This window comes from Onychostoma macrolepis, chromosome 09 (assembly GCF_012432095.1).
Source record: "Onychostoma macrolepis isolate SWU-2019 chromosome 09, ASM1243209v1, whole genome shotgun sequence".
NCBI lineage: Eukaryota > Metazoa > Chordata > Actinopteri > Cypriniformes > Cyprinidae > Onychostoma > Onychostoma macrolepis.
This window is the reverse complement of record NC_081163.1, coordinates 1,643,161-1,665,621: the sequence shown is the minus strand read 5'-3', so window position 1 is coordinate 1,665,621 and position 22,461 is coordinate 1,643,161. Positions and strand designations below refer to the sequence as shown.

The 22,461-nt window shown below is 33.4% G+C and overlaps 1 protein-coding gene across 1 annotated transcript; it reads left to right on the top strand.

The window, feature by feature from the left end:
- The first annotated feature begins 12 nt into the window (after positions 1 to 12).
- Positions 13 to 21,999, top strand: mospd2 (motile sperm domain containing 2). Its single transcript, XM_058787155.1, has 15 exons — positions 13 to 188; positions 277 to 334; positions 1,361 to 1,516; positions 3,046 to 3,132; positions 4,021 to 4,175; positions 6,889 to 6,949; positions 7,231 to 7,269; positions 7,367 to 7,491; positions 8,311 to 8,484; positions 16,336 to 16,451; positions 18,414 to 18,507; positions 19,303 to 19,399; positions 19,684 to 19,813; positions 20,629 to 20,728; positions 21,641 to 21,999. The coding sequence occupies exons 1-15, from the start codon at positions 156 to 158 to the stop codon at positions 21,767 to 21,769; spliced, it is 1,554 nt and encodes a 517-aa protein (XP_058643138.1). The 5' UTR covers positions 13 to 155; the 3' UTR covers positions 21,770 to 21,999.
- The last annotated feature ends 462 nt before the right edge of the window (positions 22,000 to 22,461 follow it).

Sequence of the window (22,461 nt, the reverse complement as noted above, 5' to 3'; positions counted from 1 at the left end):
CGTATCAGAGGAACTTTATCTCGCTGCGAAAGCCAGTTCAAAGGTTTGTTTGACATGTCAGAGCCAACATGGCGTTATAGTGTGCCTAGTTTCACGGAGTCTGCGGTCGATTCCATTGAAGATCGGGCCACTGCTGACTAATAGTGTGCACTATCATGGCGGAGGCAGGACAGGCGGAATCAGAGCAGGTAATCAGACAGTTAAACAAAAGAAGCGTTATATGTTATATTCTCATCCGAAATGGATTAATAATTACTATTTTGCGCTCTCCAAAAGGACATCGAAAGCAAGATCGAAGAAACACGACAGAGGTTTAAAAGCGAGTATGTTGAAGGTGAGTTAGCAGTACGCTAAGTTCTCAAATGTTGTGATCTTCACAATAACATTCATTCTCATCTCATAATTGAACGTTAACATTAAATATTAGAATATCGACAGTGACATGTAAGACTTTTATTGATCGTGTGTTATGGTGAAGCTTCATTAAGAGAGCTGATGTTAATATTTGATATCACAGCTGTTGGATTCAGCTGTCAAAAAAACCTTCACAATTCATGTTTTAATAATTATGTTGTTTCTTGCTGTTGTAAAACTCGCACTAGTGAGGAATAAATAGCAATAAGTGCACAGTTTAGCCTTACAGTCTATGCATAAATGGTTTTATGATATTTCCTGGAGTGTGTTTGAAATCATACTCTCATATACTGCTTTAAAATACTTCCTGATATTTTTAGACTTTAAATTTCTGTGTGTATGTGTATATATATATATATATATATGTGACCCTGGACCACAAAACCAGTCTTAAGTGTCAATTTTTCGAAATTGAGTTTTATACATCATATGAAAGCTGAATAAATAAGCTTTCCATTGATGTATGGTTTGTTATGATCGGACAATATTTGGCTGAGATACAACTATTTGAAAATCTGGAATCTGAGGGTGCAAAAAAAATCTAAATATTGAGAAAATCGCCTTTAAAGTTGTCCAAATGAATTCTTAGCAATGCATATTACTAATCAAAAATGACGTTTTGATATATTTACAGTAGTAAATTTACAAAATATCTTCATGGAACATGATCTTTACTTAATATACTAATGATTTTTGGCATAAAAGAAAAATCTATAATTTTGACCCATACAGTGTATTGTTGACTGTTGCTACAAATATACCCCAGCGACTTAAGACTGCTTTTGTGGTCCAGGGTCACATATATATACACACACACATTAAATATAATATATGCTGTATGTTGTGGGAAGATGTTTGAACTGACAGCTATTAACAGAACTATTAATCAGTCTATTAGTTTGTCTCTAATTCAAACCCTGCGTTGCTTTTACTAACAATCTTGCAGAGTCCCAAGACAGATATGACAGCAGAGACGTGGAGAGACTCTTCAAAGATGACGCTCTGGTCGAAGGCTACCTCACGTGGAGACACTTTGTTATGGAAGACACCTTAAAGATGATTGACGAGAGCTTGCAGTGGAGGAAAGAGTTTACTCTGAATGGTGTGTATGTACAGTATGGCCTTGATGCTTGTGCTTGTTCCCAGAAGAGACTGAAATGAGGAAGTTACTCACATGCATGTTGAGCTGCTGTACCATAAATCTCGTGAAAAACATGTCATGTCAAAACATGGTCACATTTACCAAAAAAAAAAAAGAAACTTATTTTAGGAATATTATAGGATTTTTTTTTTCGCCCAAGAGTTCTCATTCATGCATCTGAAAATTAAAAAAATTAAACCACCTTTTTTCTCAACTGTGATTCTCATTAATGTAGTACATTGTTTAACATATTACAATAAAAAATAATGTAACTTTTTTTTAAATTTTATTTTTAAAATAATTTAAAAATCAAGATTATTCTCAACTGTAATTCTCAATATTATTGTTTAACAATTTTACCATATTACAGTAAAAAAATATATATATATTTTAAATTTTTTAAAACATTTTTTAAAAATTTACATTTATTTTTAAATAAACAAAATTACCATTATTTTCAACTGTAATTGTCATTACTGGAGTGCATTTTTTACCATATTGCAATAAAAATTGTAACATTTACATTTTATTAAAAAAAAAATAAAAAAATAAAAAAATCACCATTATTCTCAACTGTAATTTTTATTACTATAGTACAATTCCTTACCATATTACAGTAAAATTATTGTAATTTTATATTTTATTTTTAAAATGATTTTTTATTTAAAAAGAAGAAACACCATTATTCTCAACTGTGATTCTCATTACTATGGTACATTCTTACCGTATTACAGTAAAAATTGTCATTTTAATTAAAAAAAAAATTAAAATGGAAAAAAAAAAAATACTCTGATTTCCATGACTGTAGTAAAAAAACATTTACCACACTGCAGTAAAAAAAAAATATTGTATTCAAATCAGCATAAAATGTATTTGTGAATTATGACCCAGGTATGTTCTTAACAAATTCAGCTTTTTAAATGATTAGAAGATGCAGTTAACGATTAAAGTATTATTGTTAAGTGCTGAAACTGTAATTATTTGGTCCATATTTATTATTTTATGATATATATATTTTTTTTTTTGATCCCAGCATGGTCATGAGTTCTTGATGGATAAATAGTGCTATTTCTATATGCTCCATTGGTGTTTTACAGTTATAAAGATTCAAAGCTTTCATTGACTGGCCAACAGAGCACAGCGGTTTATAAGAAAGGCTTTGTGCTCCAGAGAAATGATTCCTGAGCTTTACTTTCTAATGAAGACCTTTATTGTATGTTGTTATAATCCTCCTCTTGTCTGTGCTTCATCCCTACAAGCTTCAGTGTGTTAATTCAATCAATTCAGCTGATGTGTTCAACAGAAGAGCTTTAAAATAATGGCCTCCAAAGCAAACAGAGTCCGTGCTGAGCTTCTCTTATCAAATGTGTCATCAGGTTCTGAAGGAAAGCGTGACGTTCATGGAGTTGCAAGCTCATACTGTTGTGATGATTCAGGAAGAAAATGTGATGAATGAGTGCTATTTTATTTTTGTTTTCTTCTTCCTGTAGACCTCACAGAGAGCAGTATTCCCAGATGGATGTTTGAGAGCGGCGCGGTTTTCCTTCACGGATACGACAAAGAAGGAAACAAACTCTGTAGGTGGAGTTAAAATGTCCCTCGCATGTTAAAACTACAGTTCAGTGTGCATTTTAATAGCAATAATACATGCTTTTAATAGTGCTCATTTAGTGAAAGCAGCGTGGAAACATGCCTTGATTGTTAAAATATATTTTGTACTGATTTTACCCTAATTTTTTCGACTACAGTGACTTTGTTTGAAAAAATTGTTACTCTGATTGGAAAGAAACAAAAAAACATTTTAAACCAGATCAGAAAAAAAAATACATCAATAGAAGGACATTTTGAATATAAAAACAATATTAATAAATGTCTCTCTCTCTCTCTCTATAAATATAATGCATTTAATAAATTATATTTATATACATTTATAATAATAGCAATAATATTATTATTACTACCTCTAAGACAATAATATTATTATTGTAAAACACTGTAAAATTAATTTATTTATTTCATAAAAAGTATGTCAATTATTTGATGTAGTTAATTTATTTATAATTTGGATAGTAATAGTATATTTATTTAAGTTATTCATATTTATTTAGTCATTTTTTTTATATAGTAATTTATTTTGCTGGAAAATTGCAGTTTCTATCACAGCAGGATTTCGAACACATGATAAATTCAGTGAAATTCTATAATTATATGTCTTCAAAAATGTTGGATATTATGCAAATGTGAAAATAAAGCATAGCTCGCATACGTTGCATTTCCAAATGTATGTCAAATTCACAGCGCATGTGATTTACTGTAAACCGAGACACTCAAAACTAATTCGGCAGTATCGTTCAATTCTAGTCTATTTTCTTTTATGATATGTGCTTGCACGGAGTTTCCCCTGAAGAATCAATAAATGATATCCATCCATCTGCGGCTCTTTCTGTCTGTGTCTTTCAATGCAGTCTGGTTCAAAGTGAAGCTCCACATTAAAGATGCCAAGTCAGTATTGGATAAGAAGCGGTATGTGGCGTTCTGGTTGGAGCGTTACGCCAAACGCGAGCCTGGGATGCCGCTGACGGTCGTGTTCGACATGTCTGAGTCTGGACTCAGTAATATAGTAAGTTCTTCACTTTACTCTACATGCTTATGTCACCTTAAAATAAAATAATGCTGAAGTTCGGTCTAAAACATTTCAATACTAACTGGTTGGCAATGCTATGTAATCAACGGCTGATATTGTATGATAATAAAAATGTCAAACTGTGATTCTCGTGTACCAGTTATACGGAAAATAATTAAATGAAAGGCACTTAATCTCTTTTGGATGCATTTTATTCACTGGGTTAATTATAAATGTGTAATATTAAATTTTATGTATATTAATATTAATATATTAAATTATTTTAAATTTATCTTATATAATTTTGTATGTGTAATAGTTAAATATTTTATATATATTATATTTGACATTTATTTATATATATAGATATAGATATAGATATAGATAGATAGATAGATATATATATATATATATATATATATATATATATATATGAGCGAAGATGAAAGCAAAATGCCATTGAATCGTTTTGAAGACAGTCAGAACCTTCAGAGGCACATTCATATAAATAATTCATTCATATATTCATTGTATAATTCCCTTAGCAATCTTTTAAAACCTCCCAGCTTTTCCGCATATTTTCACTCAAAACGCCAGCGCCGTGAGACTGTTACTTAAAACTCTGCTTTATGCTGGACAGTATTTATTTATCGTGAGTTGTTCAAATTGCAGTAATCGAATACGGTTTTAATGATAATTAAAATATGAAACGGTAACCGTGGGGAATTTTATCATGAATTATCGTCAAATCGTTACATCCCTATGCGCAGTTTTAAGGCAGCTTTAATCGCCTTTTTGGTAACTCTATAATTTAACTGACCACAACACTGCATGCACGTAGATTATTTTGCGCTTTGATATGAAATGATACAGGCTAAAATGCGCTAATTTTGACAGCACTAATTTATATATATAAATATATATATATATATATATATATATATATATAATATTATATAACAGTTCAAAATTAGTTTTAGTATTTTTTATTTTAAGGTCACCAGAGTGCATTTGTTCTGATTAGTCTTGGGCGTTATTGACCCTCTGGCAGACATTTTAAGGTCATTAGCTGTATGAGTGGAAGGTGCAGAGGGACAGACGCTGCTCACTGGTTTTAACACTTTGCAGATTAACGTGGCCTTTAAATCCCTTTGGTCAATCCAACTCGCTCACTTAATCCGAGAGAATTTCCCGTCAAACTGCAAATCTCCTCGTCTCATGTTTCTGCAGCAGAAATGCAGGAGTTTAATGCTGCTGGAAGCCAAAGCCACAGCCTAATCAAACCTAATGCCAGTTTTATATGGAGGAATTAGAGTGCGCTTTAATTTGCTCTCTTTAATGCTTATCTTATACGACTGTAAATTGGTTGTTCGTGTTTATAAAATGAAGGACTGTCATGTGAGGTGTCTTTACTGTGGAGATGTGCTTTGATCGGACAAATTTGAATTTAAATGGAATGTTTTTGAGGTTTAATCATTTGATTTCTGTATATTGGTTAACGAAGGTTCTTTCCCTTAAAATTGCAATTTATTTTATAAATAATTTTGTTTTTTATTGACCTTTATGTTGCATTCGTAGCGATTTATTAGGAGCCAAACAGTGAATTTTATGTTGAAATCCCAAGAACTGTTTGGAGGAACTTTGTGAAATTTGGCACATTAATTGCAAAGGGTCTAAATATTAATTGCACCAATTTTAGGATCTCTACTTTAAAACCCTCTAGCGCCACCATCAGCTCAAAATATGACTCTGTAACTTTTAACTCTAGATCATAATCTGGCAACATAAATCTGCTGATTTTATGGGTTAAAGTGCAAATTGTGCTTACAGCTACTGTAAACATTTCATTGTATTAATAATTCTTGGGGAATTTCTTCAGATAAAAACAGTAAAAAGTTGTTTGTTCTCCTCAAATTACAACAGTGACCATGTCAAGATTCTAAGTTTTCAAATAAATATAAAAAAAAAAAAAAAAAACTTGTTCTTGTAACAAACTTTCATCGAAAAGTGCTTTGTGGCTCCCAGGAGTCAATCTGTAGAGCAAATGTAAGTGTCAGCAGTAAATGAAGCTAAAGGTTACCCGAGCATTCAGTAAACATCAGAATTGCACAATTGAATGATAGTACAGTCTAGTAGTGTTCAGGCTGATCAGTATGTGTGTGTGCATTCAGTGCTGGTTGAGCAGTCATGTGTACTGTTAGATTTGACACCCATTGGTGAGCTTTAACAGTTAGTTAGCCAATGGATTAACAGCAGCTTTACAGATGAACTTGAGACAACGGTTTAGTCTTGAAGTGGGTCTGTAAAGTCAACACTCTCACTGACATGCATTCAAATATTCAACTAAACTAAGTGGGGAAAAAACTTTATGTATTAAATTATTTGGTTGTAAGGTCTATTTTTGTGTAATCCAAGTGAATAAAATGCTGTACAAATGAAAAGCATTTAAGCTCTTTTATTTAGAACTTAAATGAACCCAAAAAAATCCATGTTTTTTGTTGCAGTCCTTTTTAATTTCACATGTAAATAACAAAGCACTCTTGCCAACTACTAGCCAGGCAAATACTGTATATTTACTGTGGTATAAATGGTATAGCAAAATGTCTTAACAGCTGATGTTTTTACTGTAACGCAGTATATACACCATCATATCATCCAGCTTTATGAATTATAGCAACTTAGATTTCTTTCCCATGTGTTTCTCTTCTAGGACATGGACTTTGTGAAGTATATCATTAACTGCTTCAAAGTGTACTATCCAAAGTTTCTTTGTGAGTATATTCTGTTTTTAAAAGTTAATTAAAATCAAAATGTAAAATTGAAACAATCAAAATAATTTTTAATTTTTTTTTTTAAGTTGAAATTTTATTATGACATCAGAGAATTGTGAACATGCAAATGTGATGTTGAATTATAGAAATATTAACTTAAAATCTCAGATGTCAAGGAAATATTTAAGCTCAAAGGCGTTTGGCTGACAAAAAGTTTGGGAATCGTAGTATTATAGAAGGATTTCACATCTTTGTTTAAACATCTTTGTTTTGTTGTTCAGCCAAAATGATCATGTACGAGATGCCTTGGATCATGAATGGTGAGTTGTGATTGGCTCATGAGAAGTCTAAACAGGTCTTTGTAATGATGTCTGGTCCAGCAGTTCATTTGTCATAACTTTTTCTTGTGTGTGGCAGCTGCCTGGAAGATAGTGAAGACATGGCTGGGCCCCGAAGCCATCAGTAAGCTCAAGTTTGTCACCAAGAGTGACATCCAGACATACGTCGGCCCCGAGCACCTTCCACCGCACATGGGAGGAACGGTACGTACTTGTTTTTAATTAAATGTGGCTTGAAGTTTAAATAATAGATTTACTTTGATCAGATATATTTGAACTAAAATGGAATGGAAGTTTAATCATTTGATTTCTGTACATCAGTTAAGGGAGGTTCTGTGCCTTAAATTGTAAAATTCTATTTTAATGCTTGATTTCTTTGAGCTTTGTTGCATCATCAGCAATATGTGTTGTGTTGAAACCCCAAAAACTATTTGGAAGAACTTTATGAAATTTGGCACATTTATTGCAAAGGGTCTGAACATTAGTCTCTCCAATTTTAGGGTCTCTGCCTAAAATTCTTTAGCACCACCATCAGTTCAAATGATAGCTTTTTGTATGATTGTAACTACAAAATTGATTGTGAATTTTTGCTTGGTCTAACACCAAGAACTGTATGGAGAAACGGCGTGAAATTTGGCACATTTATTGCTACGGGTCTAAACATTAATTTCACCAGCTTTAGGGTATCTGCCTAAAACGCTCTAGCGCCACCATCAGCTCAAACTAGGACTTTGTGTGATTGTAACTTTTGAAACTAGAAACAAATCTTGCCTGGCAACATAAACCTGACTTATATCTCACAGCATGTGATGTTGATGCTATGGGTTAAAGAGCTTATTGTGCTATATATTTCAATGTGATTATGATTTTTGGGAAATTACTCCAATTTGTTCTTCTCCAATTACAACAGTACTATGTCAAGATTCTCATTTTGCAAGTAATAAATGTAATACAGAACAAAAATATAATAAATTGCAGGTTCTCAAAGATTTGTTAATATTCTTTTGTTTTTTTGTGTGACAGGACCAGTTCAAATACAGTTATCCGCCTCTCCCGGATGATGACTTCCAGTCTCCAATCTGTGAAAACGGTCCAATCGTCAGCGAAGATGAGAGTGACGTCAAGGATATTGAATCCGAGTCCAAAGAGACTCTCGAATCCAGTTTCAATTCTGAGCAGTCAATCAAACCCAAGAAGGTATACCACATTTCCTCTTGTTCATATGCTGCGTTCTGTCTAATCTACGTTTCCTTGTTGACAAATCCAGGTCACATTTCCCCAAAAAATCAAATGAAATTATACACGCACGTTTTTTTGCATCTTGGTTATGAGAATTAGACGGGAAAATGTCTTTAACCCCATAAAGCCTCCAGATGATCAACATGATCAAACTTTGCTGATAAACCTGTCGCACTCAATCTACTCCATGTCTTCTGTCATCTCATTGATAATTTAGAGTTTTTTTTATCAAGGAAAAGCTCTTTTAGTGTAATTGTACAAATGTCCAGCTTCAGCTGCTGCTACACGTGTGTTTTTGCTGTCAAATCCTGACTGATTTTAATCAAGTAAACTTGTAGTAATATTTCCAGATGAACACTTACTGGACTGAAGCTGCTCAGCTTTACTTGATTCTCCATTAATTTTTTTTTTTTTACGATTTGTACTTTATTGATTTTCTTATGGGATATTATTGGAGATATAAAGTGACCACTGATATTTTTAGTATCTGCTATACTGTCATTGATTTACGTTACAAGCATCAGAATTTCATCTTGCATTTTATCCATATAAATGTCAGCATCTGCACCAAATTGCATATTATTATCAGTTTTTCCTCAATATTCTCATTATATCAAACTATATGAACCGTAAAAGCCTGATTGATCAGATAAGATACAAAACATAAAACACGTATGCAAACTTTACTTTTTATTTTAAATATTTTGTTTTAAAAAAATTCTGACTGTTGTCAGATGTCAGACTTTACAGGGTTAATTCTCATGAAAATAGTGCAAAAATATGAATGGTCCTGGAAAGACTTCATTTTCTCTATGCAAAATATAATTTCCTTTCTTTTGATTTTGAAATGTGACCCGGACATGTTCTTGATTGTTTTTTGCGAGATTAACTCTTCTACGCCCGTTACTCGAGTTGCTGCTCGTCCTTGGATTCCAACAATGATTCTTTTCTTCCTTTGGAATCATTTCATTTTGTGAATAATTATTGTACTTTTGACTATGCATTTGAATCAATATTCTTCGACCATTGTGATTTGAAATCAAAGCATGCTGATGCTGCACCTCAAAGCTTTTGCTGTAGTGACATGGCTGAGACTTTGTACTGATTACTGAAGCTCCTCTTTCCCTCTCTTGCTCTCTTTTGGCCTCTTTATTAGTGAGATGATAATCATATATGACCCAGGAGCACAAAACCAGTCATAAGGTTCAATTTTTGGAAATTGAGATTTATACAAGCTGAATAAATAAGCTTTCCATTGATGTATGGTTTGTTGGGATAGAACAATATTTGGCTGAGATACAACTATTTGAAAATCTGGAATCTGAGGGTGAGAAAATCGCCTTTAAAGTTGTCCAAATTAAGTTCTTAGCAATGCATATTTACGGTAGGAAATTTACAGAATATCTTAATGGAACATGATCTTTACTTAATATCCTAATGATTTTTGGCATAAAAGAAAAATGTATAATTTTGACCCATACAATGTATTGTTGGCTATTGCTACAAATATACCTGTGCTGCTTATGACTGCTTTTGTGCTCCAGGGTCACATCTGTGATCAGGGTAACAGCAGGTGAATAGAGTTTTAGCAAAGATTAGAGCTGGACGATAGTTCTAGAAGAAGAAAAAAAACAAAATCTATCTTTGATGATAAATGTACAATGATGAACAACAGTATATTTACTAAAACATGAAAAATGTTCAGTGAACATTTCTGAATGATGATGCAAAGGAATCATTTTAATATATTTAACTGAACACTTTGTCTGAACACTTTCATACACTGAAAATTTGGAATATTAATTTTGTAAATACTAAATAATTAAACATGATATTTGTAGTAGTAAGAATGAAATGATCTTTAGGAAATGTAATGCTAAAGTTAAAATCACCACAATATTCATAAAACTAAAACCATAAAACAACATTTTTTATTACTTAAAATAAAAAAAACTTTAATTGAAATGAAATAAAATATAAAAAACTTAATTTATTTTATTTCAGCTAGTTTCCAAGGCATCATTTCTCATTTTCATTTAGTGTAACAATGTAATACAATGAATAACTACAACTAAACTGAAATAAAAAATAATAAACATCTGTCTGAACACTTTTATACACTGAAAATTTGATGAAAGATATATTTTGTATTTATTTGTGATAATTGTTTTAAAGAAATATTAAAATATTTAATTAAATGTGAAATTTTAAGTACAAAGACAAATAGTATTTTTTCCTTCTAAAACATAATCCAGTAATTTTTGTATTATGTAATGCACTAATAAAACAAGCAACAATCTTTAGTAAATTTAATGTTCAAATTAAAATAACCACAATATTCTCAAAACAGGGCTATTATAGTTAACTACAATCATTTTTAAAAATCTTACTTGCAAAAAATATTGTTGTATTTTTATATATGTATATTTTTATATATATTTTATTTCAGCTATTTTCCAAGGCAACATTTCTCATTTTCATTTAACTTGATGCACTAAAAATAACTAAACTAAAATTGAAATAAAAATGAATAAAAACTATACATATTTTAAAAAAACCCAATAAAAATTACACTAAACTCAAAGTTACTAAAACTTTAACTAAAATGAGCATGAAAGCATAAATTCAATAACACTAAAATAACACTCATTAACAATATTGCTTTCACCAGCAAAATCATTGTGAATATTCAGTTTGCATTTTCCAGCTCTGCATCAGTTTATCATAGTATTTCTGCTCAATATTGAGAAGTTTGCATGATTTAGTCACATGTTGCATCTGTAATCATAACGAGCCTCATCTAGTCTTTCAAGCCGATGCATTGTGCTGTTAACGGTCATCATCGCTCTCATCTCTGATCTCCTCAACTAATCAGGTTTCTCACAGTCTTGTGATCTGCCAGTGTTTGTGCTGATGTTAGATATGCTAATTATGATGATGAACTCTTGAGCGTCTCATTGTTCGCTCGGATTCATCATGTGACTCTCAAACGCTCAGCATGAGCTCACAGGTTCAGATGATTGATTTGGCATGAGATGAAGCGTTTGAAGGCTTTCATTTGGGATCCTGAGATCCTTTTCTAATGTTCGCTCACTAACGAGTGCATCAGTCGAGTTTCAACTAAAAATCCCTTTCATCCTCCACAGAGCAAATGATTCAAATCAGAGTTTTTAAATGTGACCCTGGATCACAAAACCAATCAGAAGGATACATTTAAAAAAAAAAAGTCAATAAATAATCTTTCCATTGATGTATGGTTTGTTAGGATCGGACCATATTTGAAAATCTAGAATCTGAGGGTGCAAAAAAATCTAAATATTGAGAAAATCACCTTTAAAGTTGTCCAAATGAAGTTATTAGCAATGCATATTACTAATCAAAAATTAAGTTTTGAGATATTTACAGTAGGAAATTTACAAAATATCTTCATGGAGCATGATCTTTACTTAATATACTAATGATTTTTGGCATAAAAGAAAAATCTATAATTTTGACCCATACACTGTATTGTTGGCTATTGCTACAAATATACCCCAGCGACTTAAGACTGGTTTTGTGCTCCAGGGTCACACATGTGATTCATCTGGTTGATTTGATTCATGGCTTTAGACTCTTTGAAGAATCTTCTAAATTCTATGGAGAAAATGAAGGGGAGAAACTCAGAGTTGCGCTCGGTTTTCTCGTGCATGTTTTTCTCATGTCCTTCTCTGTCTGTCTTAAAACAAGGACTGGTAAGACATTGTAGATGTTTCTACACCCTCAAGTGCCTGCAGTTTCCAGAGCCAATCCAGATCCATCCCATGTGTCCAATCCATTTCAACAGCATCGAATGAGACGCCTGTGTTTGCTCCGTCATCTAGTTTGCCCAGTTTCAGTGGCATTTCATATGTTTTTAATGCATTTCTGATTGATATGTTTAACAAATCACCGTCTGGTTACGGGGTTTAATAGAGTTGATCGATCAAAGCTAAATGAAGATGTTATAGTAGCAGTCTTATTTGATTATCTTTGTGTTGTTATTGTGTTTAACTCCTCAGTGCTCTTACACACTAGAGAATACTGTTGTTGGGAATCTAGAACCGGTTCTTGAGCCTCTGCATTCCTCCAATGTTTTCAGATAAACCGTACAAAAATGCTGAGTGTTTCCTTCTCCGCTGCTGAATCAGAAGAACCTTTAATCTGAGATGCGAGTCTGAATGAACCCTCCTGTTGGGTCATTTTGACCTGGACAGAGTTTTCTTTTTCCTGAAAGTGCTCGTTAATGTTATCGCATCGGACTGAAACTTACTGACTTTGCTCACACAGGGTTAAAACAACTTTGCACCAAAAAACATTTGATCATTTTTTACCTTTTCAGAGATTTTTCCTACCTTGTTACACTTCTGGTTCTTTCCTGCTCAAAAAGCATCAGCCTGCAAATAATTGCTTAGAAATCTATCATTATGCTAAATTATCACCAAATATTTGACCCTGGACCACAAAACCAGTCATGAGGAAACATTTATTGAAACTGAGTTTTATGCATCATTGATGTATGGTTTGTTAGGATCGGACAATATTTGGCTGAGATACAACTATATGAAAATCTGGAATCTGAGGGTGCAAAAAAATCTAAATATTGAGAAAATCGCCTTTAAAGTTGATCAAATGAAGTTCTTAGCAATGCATATTACTAATCAAAAATTAAGTTTTGATATATTTACGGTAGGAAATTTACAAAGTATCTTAATGGAACATGATCTTTACTTAATATCCTAATGATTTTTGGTATAAAAGAAAAATCTATAATTTTGACCCATACACTGTATTGTTGTCTATTGCTACAAATATACCTGTGCTGCTTATGACTGCTTTTGTGCTCCAGGCTCACAAATTGTATTCAATCTTTTTATCAACTTGTTTTCTTTCATTTAGCACAGGTTGTGTGCTTCTTTTTGGAACTTATTGATCATAGGCCTCATTGATCTGAACTCGTGCTACTCCATTAATGAGCCAAAATAATCCACAAATAAGGTTTTTTCACTCTACTGAGGTGCATAAACTCAGATTAATAAGACTTATAATCAATCAGTTCTAAAACAGAAATCCAAAACTTGTGCTAATTGAAAGAAAACCAGTTGATAAAAAGATTGAATCCAATATTTCAAAAGAACTTGTTCAGTAATTGTTCATATAATGAAAATAAATGTTGTTTAGACCTCAGAGACTAACTGAAGATAAAGTCATACAGGTTTGGAGCGATATGAGGGTGAGTAAATTATGATAATTAAAATTTTTGGATGATTGATCATTTTAAGGCTTGAGAGACTTATGACAGTGTAGTTACTTATTGTTCATAACAGTGTGTGTAGTTAAAGATACACAAAGCAAAGATTTGATTTAATGAGTTGTACTTCAGTTCAAAAGTACTAAAAGAATAAAGATCAGGATGAGTGTGTTTCTTCATCAGGTTTGGAGAAATGTGTCTCTGCATCAGTGTCTCAGCAATGGATGCTCTGCAGTGAATGGGTGCCGTCAGAATGAGAGTCTAAACAGCTGATAAAAACATCACAATAATCCACAGCACTCCAGTCCATCAGTTAACATCTGGAGAAGACAAAAGCTGAAACACATCCAGCATTAAGACGCTTTTTAACTCAAATATGAGTCAATAATCCATAATAACGCTTCCTTCAGTGAAAAAGTGTTCTGGTCTGAATCAGGAGAGAAATCTGCAGATCAAGCAGCGTTTAAAACAGTCCAAAACAAATATGTGGCTGGATTTTGATGTGAGAGACAACAGCAGATGCGCTTTTCACTGTTATTAGTGATTATGGACTCAGATTTTAGTTAAAAATGTCTTGATGTTTCAGCGTTTGGCGTCACAAGACGTTAGTTTATGGTCCGGAGCGGTGTGGACTATTGTGATGTTTTTATCAGCTGTTTAGACTCTTATTCTGCAGAGCATTCATTGCTGAGACACTGATGCAGAGACACATTTCTCCAAATCTGATGAAGAAACACACTCATCCACATCTTCGAAGGCCTGAGAGTGAACACAATTTCAACTAATTTTTATTTTTAGCTGAACTATTCCTTTAAGGAGCCAGAATTGGTCACTTTCCTGAGATTTATAGGTCTCTAGGCTCTAACTCTTTAAAAAAAACAGTGAATCCCTTGATTCCAAGGCAGTAAAGAAGAAACGCTGGGGTTTGCTTGACTTTTAACTCTTGCTACAACACACACTAACTTCAGAAACGCGGCTGGTTTCAGGCGGATCCGGTTTGATGTAGCTTCTTCTTCTAGTGTGTAGGAGCGCTGAGACCGTGCGGAGGAACTAATGTAGACCGCTGTCATGTGATTAGCATCGTGACATTTTCACCATTTTTAACCCTCTGAAATTGTGAGTTGTTTATATAGACCCACTATTGAATCATTTCAGTTTTGCACTAACACTTATTTCACTCAGTTTATCCACATTTCATAAACAAGTTTGTTTTATTTTATCATTTGATTTTGAAAAAGAAAAACAATGTTTGTGATCAGTACTGTGATTCATTAATGTATGCTTGTCAAAGATGGATATATATAATAAAATATAAATCATTTCATCACTAATGATCAATTAACTAATGAATAGACACTAATGATTGACTGACATATTATGTAATCTATATCATGTAATCTGGTTCAAAAACTGTTTAATTATGACATTTTCAATCAAACTGAATAAAGTCCAGAACATTTCAAGTCTAATCTGCCTCTTTAATTAATGAACACATCACAAGGCCGCTTCTGTCGATTGTAACGGCCGATGACGCCGTGACCTTTGACCTTGACCCCTGACCCACATCCTCTCCTGCTTTTTCCAGCACGTGTTCGGGTTGCACCAGAGTTTCGCTTCAACTTTGTTTCCACTTCTGCAGCACGAGCACAAAGAAAGCGTGTGTTCAGCAGTTTTGGTTTTGCTTCCACATGTGTTTGGTGGTTTGTGACTGAATGAAGTGGACAAAAGTTCCTGCAGTGGTTAAAATGGGAAATCACAACCTGATGGTTTCAGTGTGTTTATTCATGTGTTCAGGGCTCGCGCTCACATTTCCCCATTTTTGATATCATTGATCCCATTGGTTGCTGCTAATCTATATACAGTTGAGGCCTGCTTGACTTTGCATTTCAGTCACCATAAAATAGCCAATTCTCTTTGAAAATGAACAAAGTCCAGTTGCTTTTTTTGGTTTTATCATCTTCAGAAACCCTGTTACTGTTCTTATTCTGTTCTTTATTGCAATTAATTTATTGTACAGGTGGTTAATCTTTAAATGTTTTTTTTTGTTAGTGCTGCAACGTTCATACAACGTTCATGCAACGTTCTTTCTACGTTGTGGTGTCAGCTTGTCTATATTGGAGCATTTGAACTGGTTCATGAGCACAGAATGATGCCTCATGTTGTGCTTTCTCATCTCTTGCGATCATTTGTCATACAGGTTGTTAATCTTAAAATATCAAAATTTTTATGCAGCAACGTTCACATTCTTTCTATGCTGCATATATCAGTTTGTCGATTTTGGAGCATTTAAACGGGTTCGTGAGCACGAAATCAGACCTGATGCATTTTTTTTTTTTTTATCATGTTGTTAATCTTAAAATGTCCAATTTTTGTAGCAACGTTCATACAACATTCATGCAACGTTCAGTCTAACCTGCATGTATCAGTTTGTTGATATTGGAGCTTTTGAATGGGTTTGTGAGCACAGTATCAGACCTGATGTCATGCTTTTCCATTGCAAAAATGCTAAGTGCCATCATGACGTTCTGTAATGTGTTTTGCAGGTGAATTTCCTTGAAGACAGTCAAAAGTCTGATGATCTGGACAGAGGAGAACCCGGACGACTGAGAGGAGTTAGAAAACCTACCACCACATTCAAGGGCACGCTATTGGACATCAGGTACACCACTGCACTCATGTTTGATCTACTCAATGAATGCAAGCGCTGCTGCATCAGTAAAATACAGCCAAGTTCTTGTTCAAAAGGCACACACGCTTTTTTCACTCAAGTAAGTATCATATTAAATTGTTTTCATTTATATGCACCAATATACTAATACACAGTCATAAACAGCAATATTTGCCTTCAGATACTCACTATAAATGAAAAATGATGCTTGGAGACATCAGTGAACATTTCTAAGTGGTGTTGAATCATTGAATCAGAGTTTTGAATTGATTCAGTGAGACGGACAGTTTGAACTGATTCACAGAAACGAATCAAACTATGAGAAACTATTAAATCATCTCTGAACATTAAATGAATTGAACTAGTTTACATTGAATTGTGTTTGTTTTTTGGGTTAAATACATTGATTTGGGATTTTATTGTACTGTATAACAGAACACTAAGTTCTGAACAGTTCTAATTGTATTATATTTGTTAAGGTAATGATTATATGTGTATAATTCAGTTAATTAAATATTTTTCAAATGAAAGATGCTTTCTCTCATTTAATTATTTTTCATAATTTCATACATAAAACCAGAACTAAATGGATATTAATGGTATCGCAAAAACACATTCTACAGCTATATGTTGTAAATACATTTACTGGTCAAAATTTGGTTTTTAATGTTTTTAAAAAGTCTCTTCAGCTCAGCAAGGCTGCATTTATTTGATCAAAAATACAGTAAAAATTTTGAAAAATTATTGCAATGTAAAACAGCTGTTTTCTATGTGAATATGTGTTAAACTGTAATTTATTTCTGTGATGCGCAGCTGTATTTTCAGCATCATTACTGCAGTCTTCAGCGTCACATGATCTTCAGAAATCATTCTAATATGCTGATTTGCTGCTCAACATTTCTGATTATTATCAATGTTGAAAACAGTTGTGCTGCACAATATTTTTGTGGAAACCGTGATACATTTTTTTTTTTTTTCAGGATTCAGAACTGCATTTAATTTGAATTAGAATCTTTTATCACATTATAAATGTCTTTACTGTCACTTTTTATCCGTTTATCACGGTTTTCAAATAAAAGGCAACCTTGTAAAGCATTAGAAACTTTTCAAGAGTATTAAAAAGTGGCTGTAAATAAACTTGAGCGTCTCTTGTCATGAACGAAGGCTGCACAGTAATTTCCCCGCATGCATTAATTATCATTCAGCTGCATGGAACAAATGCATTCATGCAAAGCTCCTTTTGTTCAGTTTTCTTGCCAAATGTTCAAATCCAAGATCTTCACTCTCCTGCACATGACGGTTAAAACTCTTCCTAATGTGTGCGTTGTAATTCCTGATAATGATTGTTCACTGCAAACGATTGTAATCTCGTCCGGCTCTCGGTGAGTTTCTCCAGCGTGATGATTTCACGAGAGGAAGGAGCTGTGAGATTCGCCTCGGCCTCAGCTTTGATGTTTCTAACGGAGGCTTTTCCCACAATCCACTGGGATCCATGACTGAAATAACTGGATTGTGACAGATGGATGTTATTTGAGTCCGACTGCGGTTCATGCAGCACATGATTCATGCCATATAAATATACAATAACAATACATGTGCCTATTAGAGCTGGCTGAGATATTGAGTGTTTGCTAAATATGTGTGATGATTCAGTTCATACTGTGCAATTCAGTGAATCGATTCAGAACAATGATTCATTTGCATCACTTCTTAATGTTTTCACATCAAAATGTTTATATTATATTGCTGTTTATGATGGTTAAATTGGTGTATATAAATAAAAATGATTAAAATGATGAATCCTGTATTTCTGAGCCGACGCATAAATACGGAGATGATTGTTATCTGCACACACGGGATCTGATGGGATGCGCTGGGCTTCAGTGATATTTGAGGAATGCAGTAATCTGTTGTGAGTGTGATCTTGATAATCACTCGTGTGTTGTGTTTCAGTCCATCAGAAGAGCTCCGATTCGGTGCTAAAGAATCAGAGAAGAAGTGTTTGATCATCCTCAACAACGTCACCAAAAACCACGTGGCCTTTAAGGTGAGACGCCAGCAGATCACACACACTGAATAAAGCTGCAGTCTGTGACTTCAATCAAATAAACACTTTAGAACTGAAATCAGATCAGATATGCAGCCTCCTCTGCAGGGGTCTCAATTTAATTTAATAGTCTTTTTTATTGGTGTTTGCCAAGTCCTAATACACAAGCCCTATGAAATAACTTATTTTGTCCCAAATTCCACTGTGTTTTTCCCCTAAATTTTTTTTTTTTTTTTTTCCTGGATTGAGATTTTTGTTTTTTGGCTTTTTGTTTTGAATAAATTTTTCTGGATTTTGTTGTTTATTTATTTATTTAGTCCTAGATTTCTCAGAATTTTGGTTAAATAAAATGTTAGTAATCAGAAAGTTTCTAATTAATTGAAATCATGAAACTTGTACCGATTAACAATGAACGTTTAACACAAAATATATATTTTAGGTCCCTAAAAATATTCTTCTTACAGCCCTACTTTTATTCAGTCAAAAATTTCTCTACCAAGATTCACCAAATTCCATATTATTCTATAAATTCCATTTTTATGATTGGATTCTGTGTCCATGTTTTTTGTCTTAACCTTAAAAAAAATCTCAAAACTCATCCTTTGAAAACAGACATTGCATTACCATGGAAATGGTACATCATAATCATATTACAAAATGTTTTCATTCATGAATTATAAAAATGTAAGTTTGTTCAAAAGTGGGAGTGAGGGTTAAAGGGTTAAATCTGGGTTGTAATGACAGGAGCTGGTGTGACTGGTCTCTACAGGGCTTGATGATGTTGTGTGTGTTCAGGTCCGGACGACGGCTCCGGAGAAGTACCGCGTGAAGCCCAGTAACAGCAGCTGTGAGCCCGGAGCCAGCGTGGACATCGTGGTTTCACTTCACGGAGGTGAAGAGCAGACAGATCTCACTTACTACAAATAGTCTGTTTATTTACATGTCATGTGACCATTAACTGACAGAGAACTCTGAACATGCAAATGTGTTAAAAAAAAAATATATATATATATATATATATATATATATACACACACACACACATATATAGTATTTTGCATCTAAGAGTTTCGGCTGACAGAAAGGTTTGTGAATCCCTGTATTATGGCAAATGGCATGTAATATGTGTGTGTGTGTGTGTGTGTGTGTGTGTGTGTGTGTGTGTGTGTGTGGTAGGGTTCCAGGCGTCTCCTCAGGACCGGTTTCTGGTCATGGCAGCAGAGATGGAGAGCAGCGGCGGAGCCGGCGTCCCAGAGCTCGCTCAGTTCTGGAAGGAGGTTTCTAAAGCCAAAGTCATGGAGCACAGGTGACGTCTGTCACACACCCGCTGCATTCTGGGAACACCGGCCAAAATTTTGTGATTATATATCAATATGGCTATATAATAAAAATAATACCATGTTGTTGTTATTATTAATATTAGTAGTAGTAAAAAAAAAATTATAAATAAAGATAAAGGTATGAGAATTTAATAATGCTATTATTATTATCATTATTATTACTACTATTATTATTAAATATATACAAATTACAAATATTCTGGTTATAATTTAACTGTAAAATAAAATATTTAAAGAAAAATGTAAGAACCACATTATTGATTTATTAATATTTATTATTTATTAAATAAAAATAAGAATTACAAAAATATTACTGTTATATTTTGCTGAAAAATAATGATTAATAATAATAACCACATTATTAAATTAATAACCATTATTAAATAAAAAATAAAGATTACAAAACAACAACAAAAAATAGTAAAACAAAATAAGTTGAAGAAAATAGCTTGGTTTTTTTCATAACGTTACACTACAAATATTTGTCTTTATTTCTTGATTTTTATGTGAAGCCATTGAATTTTATTTTGACGTTGTTGATAATTGCTTCTCATTACAAGCATGCTGTGTTCCCAAATGCACATTAAAGTTCCCGGAATAACGAGCTGCTCGTGTGTAAATGAACACAGTGCCGCTTCACTCAGAAACAGTTTCGTCCACAATAAACGCACTTGAGAAAGCTTTGAAAGTCGAAGGCTTTGACTCTGAGATGAGACAGAAGTGTCCGAGCGTTTGAGTCCAGCTGCTATTATCTGACTCTGACCAGTCTGTGTTTCCTCAGGCTGCGCTGTCACGTCCTCGAGAGCCCCAAGTCTATTCTGAGCAGCTCGTTTGAGAGTCCGTCAGCGACGAGCAGCGACCATCAGGACCTGCAGAGCACGGTGAGACCAGACACTGCTTTGTGCTCTGCTCAGTTGGGAGATTTAAGAGGGCTGCTTGGCTGTTGTCTCAGACTAGCAGAAACAACACATTCACAAGGCATTAAGTGTTTATTTTGTTGCACTTTATCTGAACATCGGACAAAGCCAGGTTCAAAATTCTATTAGAGTTAAAGGTTTTTACAGAGGCAGCTCTGGATTTCCCTTTTTATCACTCCATAAATCAGAAAATTATGGAAGCATTTTTTTTAAAAATAACTAAAGATGAAATAAAAATATTAAGTTTTTTTTTTTGATCTCAGAATTCTGATTTCCCCCCCCACCCCATAATTGCATGTTTATATTTTTAAATTCAAACTTTTTTATCTTGTACCAATACTTAGAGCAAAATAAATAATTAGAAAAAGGGAAAAAATTTCTGATAAAAAAATAATAAACCAAAATTACTATTATAACATTTCACTGTAAAAACATTATATAAATAAAAAATAAATTACAAATATTTCACTATTAAAAATAAAATTAAAATGTAAAAAATACAAGTCAGAATTGTTGAGATTTAAAAGAGAGAGAGAGAAGAAAAAAATTAAGTAATTCTTTTCACAAATTTAAAAAAAAAATTATTTCTTGGCAGAAACAAGCTTCCATAATTTTCTGATTCATGGAGTGATGAAAAAAAAATCAACAAAATTTAAACAATTTTGAAACTGGCTTTATGAAATGTTCAGATTTATCTTCTAGAAATGCATGCAAATTAGTGCATATTTATTTAGATAAGCCTCATTTGCATATTTAAATAACATTTCAGTAAATACAAAATGTTAATGCCTCTGTACTGGGATTAATCAGCTGTTATCTATTATGATTTTACCTGAGTCTGAATTCATCTTCTTGTGAATGATGTGTGTCCGTCAGCTGATGCGTGTGATGACGAGTAACTCGCGTCTGGAGCAGAAGCTGGACTCGTGTCTGTGGACGCAGAAGGTTCTTCTGGTCATGGTGTCGTTTCTATTGGCCCTCACTGCCTCGCTCTGGACGTCATGAAGCTCACCGCTTCAGCGTCAAACACAGAGACATTATCACAGAGCCGTCCAAACCGACTACAAGCTAATCATGGGTTTTTATCAGATTAAACCACGCTTTAATTTATAAAGATTGTGTAGAGTTCTTACAAGATCATGCACATGTAATTAATTAACTGATTTTAATATTATATATATAGTATTTTATAAAAGTATGAATGTGAACAATAAAAATGACACTTTTGTTATGCATCACTGTGCGCCTTTTTTGTTGCAAATGACTGAATCTGCTTTAACGTGATCTGTTTGTACAAAAACGTATTACAGTTAACTAGTTTGGAATAAATTGCAAAGCATGTGTGCATGTGCAAAGTATGTTTATTGCCTTACTTGAGGTAAAAATCACTGTTATTAAACATTAAATATGTCGTGATTGGTCAATTCAACATCATCTGAGATCAGGATGAGTGTGTTTGTTCATCAGAAATGTGTCTCTGCATCAGTGTCTCAGCAATGGATGCTCTGCAGTGAATGGGTGCCGTCAGAATGAGAGTCCAAACATTATTATGGCGTTATTATGGAGACATATTTGAGTTAAAAACGTCTTAATGCTGGATTAGTTTCAGCTTTTGTCTTCTCCAGATGTTAACTGATGGACTGGAGTGGTGTGTATTATTGTGATGTTTTTATCAGACTCTCATTCTGACGGCACCC